At 41.2% G+C, this 11,106-nt stretch overlaps 2 protein-coding genes across 2 annotated transcripts; one reads left to right on the forward strand and one right to left on the reverse strand.

Moving 5' to 3' along the window:
* Nucleotides 1-2,307: 2,307 nt before the first annotated feature.
* mfsd4ab (major facilitator superfamily domain containing 4Ab) lies at nt 2,308-6,438 on the forward strand. Its single transcript, XM_010875503.4, has 10 exons — nt 2,308-2,696; nt 3,099-3,297; nt 3,411-3,659; nt 3,840-4,002; nt 4,204-4,319; nt 4,404-4,577; nt 4,770-4,917; nt 5,065-5,135; nt 5,231-5,351; nt 5,442-6,438. The coding sequence occupies exons 1-10, from the start codon at nt 2,467-2,469 to the stop codon at nt 5,531-5,533; spliced, it is 1,563 nt and encodes a 520-aa protein (XP_010873805.2). The 5' UTR covers nt 2,308-2,466; the 3' UTR covers nt 5,534-6,438.
* Nucleotides 6,439-6,662: 224 nt separating this feature from the next.
* Nucleotides 6,663-10,761, reverse strand: LOC105013740 (acidic mammalian chitinase). The gene is made up of 11 exons (XM_010875504.5): nt 10,718-10,761; nt 10,591-10,620; nt 10,276-10,477; nt 10,061-10,117; nt 9,782-9,947; nt 9,293-9,417; nt 8,761-8,884; nt 8,458-8,643; nt 8,179-8,298; nt 7,646-7,787; nt 6,663-7,012 (listed from the first exon to the last, which is right to left on the reverse strand). The coding sequence occupies exons 1-11, from the start codon at nt 10,740-10,742 to the stop codon at nt 6,735-6,737; spliced, it is 1,455 nt and encodes a 484-aa protein (XP_010873806.1). The 5' UTR covers nt 10,743-10,761; the 3' UTR covers nt 6,663-6,734.
* Nucleotides 10,762-11,106: the final 345 nt, after the last annotated feature.

An 11,106-nucleotide genomic window follows, 5' to 3' on the forward strand; every position in this document is an offset into this window, starting at 1 on the left:
TCTTGAGGAAACAGGTCTGGGGAGGGTATTTTTTTGTTTGACTTATTACAGATGACTAAAATACGTGTTTCATCTGCGCTATATAGCTGTATTTTCACTGTGGCCAAGTATCGTAGAGTTGTCACAACCTTGATCTCCGATGTTATTGGGTTGTTTCTGTTTGTTGGTGAACTGACTGCATCCTAACTAACTACCATGATCATAAAACCTCTCACGATTTAGGCAATACCTTGTTAAAAGCTCAGTATCAATGAATGTTTCTAAAACGTCGATATTTCAAATAGATTAATTTCAGTAGTCTGTAATCTAGTAATCAAGTGGCCATTCGTAAATTATCAATATTTTTTATTTATGCACACTATATACGTGTATATTTCTTATTTATTATGGTCCTTGGAGGATCCTTTAGGGGGTTTTCACATTGAAACTGTGAGGAACCCATAATGAATTCTTCCAAAAAACCTTTAAATCGGTTCTTTAATAAATGTTTGATGGTTCCTCAAAGAACAATTTGAAGAACATTTTGGGGTCGACATTTAAAACCTCTTTACTATTTAGTTAAGCACACTGACATCACTTTCAACCTTTGGTTACACAAATCTATTATGAATGTAATGTAATTCAATGTTGTAATTGTAATGTTAATTGTATTAAATAAATCTAAATAGATATTGTCAGGTTATCTTAAAATGAGCAATGCTTCTGAAGATGCAGTGTGGTACTTTTCCAATTACAAAATATTTTTAGAAAATTTCAATTTTGGCTGGATGTGGGTTGTTCATGTGTGCTTATTGTATAAGATGAATCAATATCATACCTCAGTTAGCTTCAAGATTCCAAGTTCGAAAGTGACTGGTTTTAATGACATGTATGACATACTTCACTCAAAAAATAAAACATTTATTATACTTGGAAACTGTTGAAGTTTCCAAGTATAAGTTATTTCCAAGAATAAGTTATTCAAATAAAAATATGAAAAGGTATATTAAAGAGTTTATATCAGTCTCATTCACATTGCAATGCAACTGAAATATAACACCTCCAAAAATCATGCAAGGACATTTGTTCGTTGACATTGTTAGTAGACAATTACCTAAAAAGTGACTTGTGTGTTGGTGTAACCCTGAAAAGGGAAGTGTAGAGGCTGATGTTTGTTAATCAATGCTTCTTATAAAAACATATACAGTACCTCACAGGTGTCATGATTTCACCAACATCCGCTCCAAGAAAAATACTTTGCACAACATCAACTTGGCAATGCATTTGATTTTGGCAGTTGTTATGGGACTGTCGAGCATTCTACAGGAATCTGAAGGATATGTCACATATTGTAACACTAACCTGCAGCAAATAGGTGGCATCAGTACACCCCTCCAAATTACATTCGGTCTTAATTATTTTCAACTCTTACCAGTGGTATATAGAGGATACTGGCTTGACCATATGATTAATGGTTTAATGTTTGCCAGGTCACCACAGGGCAAGGAATGGAACTCAAGGAATTCTTGCATTTCTTGAATCCTATTCTTCGCCGTTGGTGTGTCCCGGAAATCCATAACTGGTCACTAACCTCATTCTATCAATTCAGAGATGAGCTGTAAAAGCTTAGACAAACCTTGGGACAACCTGCTGTTAAAATATTTTCTCTTCCTGTCATGGTTGAAGTTTTACCACAAATGTGATCCAATATAAAACTAGTGGGGTAGGATGCACATACTCCATCCTCACTCCACCTCCTGGACTTTAGATTTGTGAACATGTTCATGTTGGAATAAACTGAGAGCATGTAACAGAAACGTTGTCAATGATTCTAGATCCCGCACCTCCACTGTTATCAACAGTACTTTTCCTGGCCATCCATACAGAGATAGCTAGTCAGAGGTCTCAAATCACCAAAGCTGGTAGAGGACGAATGTTTGCCAATATATAAAGAACAAATTGGAATCCTTTGTAGTCTTGTTTTAATAATATCATATCCCCTTTGAAGATACTATTATTATATTAGGTATGATGCTTCCTGCAAAACCCTCTTGGAGACGGCACCAGTTGAAGCCAAGAAACCTGTATATCATGTGTCATTTCTTGACCAGATACAAGAGACTCCTACCTATGACAAATAAGGCAATAACTAGCACAGAATGACACAGTTCGACACTTAACTGCAAATCATTGACATGTGAAAAACCCAGTGTTTTTAGAATCTACCCATTAACTAAAAAGGACATCCTTTTGGTTAACTAATGGGAAGTTCTAGCTTTAAAAGAGAGTGTATTCCTAAACAGCAAAAGTAAACTACAGGACCTTCAGCAGAAGAACAAATACTGTTATCATACTGCTGAACTGGCACCAAATAACGTAGGCTAGTCTACTGAACTGTTCGATCAGAATTTCTCTTTTCAAGCCTGGGAACGTATTTTTGCTCTTAATTTTTGCTAAACTATCATTTCAGAAGCTTGTTGAACAATAATGTTCATAGAAGAGCGTATTCTAACACTTTTCAAAAGGAACTTTCACCACACCTGTACATACTGGAGTGTGTTCTTCAGTTTTGGACTGTGTATAGCCTTTCTGGGACCCACCATATTGGACTTGCAATGTCAAACCCAGTCTACACTCAGTCAGATCACCTGGGTGTTCTTCTCCCAGCAGCTCTGCCTGCTTATCGGCAGCTCTATCGGAGGGGTTTTCAAGAAAACGTATTTATGAATTGCTATTCAAAACATTCTCTGATCACTGTGTGAAGCATATTTATGGAGATCTAGACCAATTCATATGTTGTTTTAACACAATATAGTTAGATTATGTATGGGCGTAGATGGTGTCCCCTGTTTTCCCCAGCCCAGCTAACACATTGTGCATTTTACATGATTTATATAAACCACCAATGGAGATCTTCTGTTTGGAATGCAGTTGGTCTAATCAGCTGTGTTAACTGGGCATAGGTAAAATGGATTGGATGCTCATCCCTGTTTTAGCCCATTCAATCCACAGCATAGTCTGAACAGTAGCACTTGTTTCAAACCTTTCCAGCCTTTAGCACGTACTGAATGTGAATTCTGGTAAATACCTCCTCCCTTTCCCCTCTATGTATCTCACAGGTTGTTAACTGCCCTCATGGCACTGTTCGTGTCCTCGCTACTCATCTCAGTCATATTCGCCATCATCCCGTTCTGTCATAATGTGCTGCTGCTGGCTATTGCCATGGCTGTGTCCGGTCTGGTCATGGGCATCATCGACACCATCGCCAACATCCAGCTGGTATCCATTTATCAGAAGGACTCAGCTGTATTTCTCCAGGTGAGTGAGAACCTTCAGCGTTCATAATACATCCTAAGTGGATTAGATTTACGATAAGTGACTAAACAATAGGAAGCTTTTTTTCAATCGGCCACCGTTGGTTTCTCTTGCAGGCCCTCCACTTCTTTATCGGATTCGGGGCTCTAGTTAGCCCCCTTATTGCTGATCCGTTCCTGTCCGAGACGGGCTGTAGGGTGGGGAACGTGACAGAGAACGTGACAGAGATCATGCACCACTTCAGGAACACGCTGAGGAACAGTCCCATTGTGACTCACAACGTGTCCATGGACCACGTATCCTCAGAGGGAGAGCCCGAGAGGTCGATTGTGTCCTATGCCTTCTGGATCATGGCAACAATCAATGTAAGACACACATAGTAAGGTGAAATACACCGGAGGAGCTCCAGCGTAAGGCACCCAATGTTAAGTCCTCTCACCCCAAACCTGAAATAATGCTCATTGATTATTGCAACAGTTTTGTTCTTTGTTGTGATCCACTACATTTTCCCATGATAACAGTTTGAATGATCATTTGTCTCCCAGCTGCCTGTGCCAATTGCAGTGTTATTCCTGATGTACCGGGAGCAGTTGATCCCCTGCTGTCCCAGTACCAACCCTCGTCTGCTGGACAAAGATGAGCTCGCCATGGAGAACCAGGGGGCAGAGGGGCCTGACAAAGAACCTAAAGACCTGGAGGAGGGAGGAGGTACAAGACAAATTTATGCATTTCATATTGGATAAAACCCCGTCATTTCCTCTCTAAGATGAAAGCATAACCAATATAACTTGAGTAAGATAATATTTGGATTTAATATAAAACCGGGATCTGTCACATCAACGTCTAAAAGTTAGAATTAGACTCACAACTTCTCTATTAACCTCTGTATTCAACGTGGAATTTTTACAGGTGAGGGGGGTATATTGAGCTGCTGTCAGAATGTTAACCTGCGTGGCTTGCCTGTGTCCTTCTTTGGGATTCATATCTTTGGTGGAATGGTATTGTTCATGACCGATGGCATTGTGGTGAGTGGCACTGATTCAGTTTCAAATATGATGACTGGTGTACGTTTGCAGCAAGGGGTTAATCAGTGACCTCTATTCCTACAGGGTGCATATGCAGGCTTTGTATACACATACGCAGTGTCTCCCCCCATGTCTCTACCAAATAAGACTGCGGGGTACCTGGCTAGTATCTTCTGGGCAGCCATCACTGCGGGACGTCTGGTGTCCATCCCTCTCGCCTTTCGCTTCCAGCCTGTACGACTGCTCATGATTAATCTGGTAATGTCACTTACTGATAGATATTTAGATGGATAGAGCGCTGTATTAATCCCTAAGGGAAAATAATTAACGCTGAGGCCAGTAACGCAAGCTTAATTGTCTTCGAACATGTTTAGATGGAAATGGACAAATTTCTTGACTTGATAATGAATTCCCCGAATGCATGTCTGAAGTGTGTCTTTATTGCTGCAGGCTGGTGTCATTGTCACAGTGTTGCTGCTGCTCCTGCTCTACACCAACAGTGTGTTTCTGTTTGTTGGGACCACTTTACTGGGCCTGTTCCTCAGCAGCATCTTCCCCTGTATGCTGGCTTACACTGAGGACATCTTAGACTACCAAGGTACCATTATCCCTCAACAGCACAAAAACAGTGTTAGCAGCACAGTAACGATGAAGCAATGCAGCAGTACAATACATTACGACGAGACAGTCTAGGATCTCTCTCCGAGTGCCTTTTTGCGCTACTCATTTGATTTTCTCTTGGCAGGATGTGCGACCTCAGTTCTAGTAACCAGCGCCGGGATGGGGGAAATGGTCATGCAGGTCCTTGTGGGATCGGTAAGACTGCGTAAAGACATATCATGTGTCAGAGAGTAAGGACGGTGGAGTCGGTGGTAGATAAATAGTGCAATAATGTGCCTTTCATTCGTCAGATCATCCAGAGTGAGGGCAGCTATAGTTTTCTGCTCTGTGGCATGATCATCGGCTGTATCGGATTTGTCCTCTTCTTTGGGCTTCTGTTCTTCCATCACAGGCACAGGAACTACCTCACTGGTACTAGCACCACCTCAGCCATGTCGTTGTTAAACACACAAGCTAAACAATGCGTACCTCTTCACAGATTAATCTTCATCCCCCCAACAGGAACCTCAGTGAAGTCAGCCATGGTGAAAGAGCTCCCACCACCACAAGCAACAGTAGAACTAAGTAAAACAGAACCAACGGAGAGCAGCTGAGGAGATATGTAGCTGAGGCCATGATGTGCCCGACATTGTCATTCACCTACAAAACGATTAGGTAAAGACCAATCTATCGAGTAACAGGAGGAGTCAGAGGAGTGATTAATATGTTTAAGTTATTCATAATTTATTCGACATCATAGTCCCTCCTTTATCCTTCATGCATATGCAGCTACTGTTACTTATTCCAATGTCTTATTCTGATGTTTTTGATTTGTAGATTGACCATTTCAAACGTGCAATCTGGAGTTGCTACATACATTTTTGGATCTTTAAGTCTTTGATGTGTATCTGGATTTATATCCCTTTTACTGATTGTCCAATGTTTTGTGTTCATGTAGCCAAAAATGGAGCAGATATATTATACCAAACTGGCTTTAGAGCCAAAAACTAAGGAAAAACAGCACCCTCTATTGGTCCTGCTGACGGGTTTTATAATAAATGTTTAATACTTTTTTTTTGTCTCTAAAGACAGATTTGTGTAAGTTATTGTATGTTAATTTTTGCTACATGTTGACAAGATGTAGGGCAATCACTGGAAGGGACCCATTGGGCATTTCTGAAGAGTCACCCAAGGGGAAAAAACACATTGGTATAATTTAGTCCAATGCAGTAACAGGTTAGTTGTTGCATTCAATTTAAATTCCAAATATCAGCTTTGTTTCACACCAATGATTGTATAAAAAGAAAATGTCAGAAACATTCTACAAACTTAAAACATGGTTCAAACTATGATCAATCATTATCTCTCAGCTTTTAACAGATACAAAAGCGGGGACAGTCATTTGATGTTGTTTTAACTGCTGATTCCAGCTTTAAACCCCCTATGTGGATAATGTTTGTGTATTTTGAGTTCAAAAAAGGAGTAGTTATGTTACATGATAATGTGCTTTTTTAAGAAAAGTTATGTATTGATGCTTATTTTCGCAATATTAAAATGTTTTTAAAAAGTGAGTTGAATGAGTACTTGTAATTTCAACAATTAAGACGGTGGACTGTTATTTTCATTGATAGTTGCTCACAAGCAGGGGATGTTTTTATTCAACATTCAATATTTATTAATATTTTTTCCCCCATTTACATCCTGAGCTATAATGTATGTTACAGAACATGCTCCAAAGGGGGGGGGGGGGGGGGGGGGGGGGGGGGGGCAAGATCTAAAAAAGCAACTGTGGCTCGACAGTGTTACGTTACAACTTTAGGACCAGTTGCAGCAAGAGCATGCAGGGTCAAAGACCAGGCCAGAGGCACAGGACTCCAAGTAGGCCTTCCCCTGGCTGCAGTTGTAGAATTGGTTCTTGTCCTTGGGATTAGCATACATCCCAGAGGCCTTGCCAACACAGAAGCTGCTGTCCATGCCACTGGTACTGCTGGGGCTCCCACCACTGGAGCCGCCTCCAATCGGACCGCTGCTGGAGTCACCGCCATCAGTCACCCCCGGGATGGGAGGCAGAGGGGTCGAAGGTGGCTGGCAGGCTGAAACAACCATCATGAGAATACATTTAATTGTATTTTAGATGTTTTACGTAATTATGTAGCTCAGGAGTCAGATATTGTTATAACAAAGGTTATTACAGTAAGGTATTTCCTAGGTAATTACCTATTCACAATACAATAAATACACAAATACAAAATAAAAATCACAAAATGTAATCAGATTCCAAGTACAAAAAGACAGTACAGTAATACTGAAGGTTGATTTTCACTACTTAACTAGATAAAAGAGAACTGCAGCGAGATTTGCATTTGGCTATAAAAACTGTATAATGTTGACAGGTGAAAATGTAAATTGTTGGCCTTCACGTTTCATTGTAATTTGGGACATTTTCCCTACAGACACCACATGCGTTTCAATGAAGTGAATAGAAGCATTGCTCAATTAGTACTGCAGACAGGTGAGGGTTATCGTAGAACTTCAAAGGGGGCCTCCTGCTGACATAATTAATGGATGAAATTCTGAAATGTTTAGAAGGGGACATCTTAGTCCATTTTTACACTACGATAATTTTATTTAGATGACACTTAGAGCTAGATTTGCATTTTTTACTACCTATGTATTTTATGTTGCTAGATAATTACGCAGTAAATACTGTAAACTAAAGTGCTTACATGTAGTTTCCAGATTGAGACCCTTCTTGAGAACGTTAATGAGGGGGTATTTTCCCTGGCCACAGAAGGTGCCGAGGTAGTCATCCATATCAAGGGTCCAGACCATGGCTCCTCCAAAGTTGTTCTTCTTCAGCCAGTCAACCTGTGGACAGCATAAGGCACAGCTGAATCACAGCAGGCAATTAAATGTCACAGTGGAGGACAGTGCATGCAGAACAATGCAGTAGAATAATGTGATGCACTGCTGCATGGTAGCCATTAGAGGGAAGCCATACTAATCATATAGATAGTTAGATGTTATGCACTTTGATGTGCAGTGGAATATTGATACTGGTGTGTGAGGAATTTACTTGTGTTGACCTAGTTAACAACATGACATTAATATTTACAGCTTTTTTCATATTGTCTTGTAAGGTTTTAGTATGTTTATGGTACAAGCTGTTTGGTCCTTATAAAGCATTTCACCATAATGCTTAACTAATAGTCACTTCACTCCTCAATTTATACTATATTTTGAATTGTTTGGTTCTTACCTTGATCCCAAAGCTCTTCACATTGTCATAGCCAACCCACTGGGTTCCTTTGTAGGCGTAAGGCACATCCTGAACTGCATTCCAAACCTCAGTAGCTCCATCTTTTAAAAATCCACAGATCTGTCAAATACAAAAAACAAATGGAATCAATGACAGCCGCTAATTCCTTTCTCCAGTGTCACCACAAACAATCATATATAAATTGTACAACCAGACCATAAGGAAGCCTTCAACGATTTCCTTTTTTTATGGTGCAAGAAATACCACCATTGACAGTACCTCAAAGTAAGCCAACTCCCCAGCCTCCTGTGTGTATTTCCCGGGAGTTCCAGCCCCGGCGATCGCTGCTCCTATTCCGTGGTCAGCAGCGTTCCTGAGTGTGAAGGAGTTGCCATAGGTGGGGAACCCAACAATAAGTTTCTCAGCTGGGGCTCCATTGTTCTTCCAGTAGTTCATGGCATAGTCCTAAAACATGATAGCTTTTAACTTTAGTGTTTGCTACTTGCCAACATAATTTCACTTGGGTTAACTTGACTAGACCTATCATACCCACAATTAATCATGTAACTTTGTCCTGCTCACCACATTGAAGTAGATGAAGCCACCATTGTCTGCAGGACCCTTGAACAGGGGGCTGCACTCTCCAGTGAAGGGGTCCCATGAGCCATGGAAGTCATATGTCATGACATTTATCATATCCAATGCCCTGGAGGTGACAAAAGTGGCAAACTGTTATTTTATGGTTAGTATCACAGCCGTCATAGATTGCCGTCATATCTTCTGTAGTGTCAGGTCCTGGCTGGGGTTGCCTCTAGGCATCTCTAAGCGCCTGGGGGTCACACTCAGGGCCTGCCCCACGTTGCCTCTAATTGGGGACCCTATTTAAGTTGCCCTTCTAGTCTTGTAGTTTGTGGTTCATTGCTCATGCTTGTAGTGCTTCAGGTTGCAGTGTGCTGCCCCTATTTTTGTTAAAGAATGAATAAAAGGATGTTTCCCTACTCTCGCTCTGCGCCACATGTCCTGCCTACCCTCAGACGTGACATGTAGAAAGATGGTGACTGAGTGTGACAAGTTCAGCCACTCCATAGTGAATGTGATGTAGATGCACACATACTGTCCAAGCTTGGGGATTTCGTAAGCAGACTCGATGGTGCCCATTCCAGCGGCGACAGCAGCAGACATCAGGAGACGAGCCTTGTTAGTCTGCTTGGCCTCCTTCTCAAAGGCGGCCCTCATTTCCTGTTATACACACGTTGGAGGTTTACTCTTAATAATTATTGCCACAGATAAATATGAATGTCTCATTTGTCTATCAAATACTTGTTTCATTGTAGCATCATCTATGGCGACACGGCTGTCACGTGTCTGTTGAAGACTTGCCCTGCGATGTAAACTATACACTGGACTATCCAGCTGGCAGTGGGCCTGAGGGCTTACTGCACCAAGTATGGCTACCTCATGGGCACTTTTCTAAAGGCATCTCCATACATAAGAAATGTTAAGGATTTTAGTATAATATTTGTGCGTGATGACCACAGCCACATCTTACAGAGCATATATTACAAAACACGTAATAGTTGGGGAGGGTTTAGTTCATTTTTACCTCCAGAAGAACAGAGTAGAGCTGCTGATCTTGAGGAGGGCTACCCCTGTTGGCTGGGTACTCCCAGTCAATATCCAGACCATCAAACTCATACTTCCTCAGAAACACAATCACGGAGTTGATGAAGGTCTGACGGTTGGTGGGGCTGGCAACCATGGCAGAGAATCTGATGATAAAACAGAATGGCACTTTGATGTAGTACAGGGAGAAACAGAGAGAAACAGAGGAGGCACTTATGGCCCTTACTGACAGTATACCAGGAACAACAGATCAACTTACCCAGCAGAGCCAAAGTTCCATCCTCCAACAGACAGGAGAGTCTTCAGGTTGCCATTCCTGTTAAAATACATGTGTTATTCTAATGTTCAACCTCAAACCAACACACAAGTACAACGTGTGTGTACAGTATGTGTGTGGGAAAGGACTAACATGAGCACCTTATGTTCAACTTGACAAGGACCTCATTAGGGGTCAGGTTTCCATTAGGTACTCACTGGTTCTTCAGGCCGTTGAACTGGCTGTAGAGCTCCACATCATTCCACTCGTAGGTGGCCAGTTCATTGTTCTTCATTGTGGCGAAGGCGTAGAGAAGATGGGTACAAAGGCATGGGTCGATGTCATTGGGCATGTAAATGGTGGGGGGTGGTCTGTACTGAGCCCAGTTTGTGAAGTAGCATGACAAAATGTATGAGGACCCTGAGACACAACATGAAAGCAGATGTGAATCATCCAATATTTTGTGTCATTTGCCTTTTATAGGGTTTCACTAACACAAAGACTACGAATACTTTTTTGACGAGTCCACTTACCAAGCTGCACATGCAGCAGCAGGGCTAGAGCTAAGAAAGCAAAAGATACAGATTACGTTTTGTTGTGCATAAATTAGACGCATACCACACCAACATGTAGTGTTAAGCTTTCACCATAGCTACTTACCGATCACAAACAGTATTTTGCCCATGATTGCCTTCTACAAAGAGTGTGTGTGTGTGTGTCTACTGTTGCCATTTTTATACTCTCTGCATGTGCTAAAAATACATTGAAGAGCACTTTTGCAAAGAAAGGGAATATTTACTAAAGATTGTTTCACCTTATATAACATGTTTGCTGGCTGTGTGGTGTGATTACCTATCTTTCCATTATGCTATGCAGTTACTCTGCCAAATTGTATTTCTCCTTGTCTGAAGGACCTACAGCATAAGGGAGAGTGGGATATGTGGAGCGACACTTGTTTCTATGAAACCATACAGCACAATGAGTCAGGAACACACATTTTCACCAAGTAAAATGTGGGTATTATGACATGATATTGGGATCTCATGATT

This window comes from Esox lucius, chromosome 12 (assembly GCF_011004845.1).
Source record: "Esox lucius isolate fEsoLuc1 chromosome 12, fEsoLuc1.pri, whole genome shotgun sequence".
NCBI classification, from domain to species: Eukaryota; Metazoa; Chordata; class Actinopteri; order Esociformes; family Esocidae; genus Esox; species Esox lucius.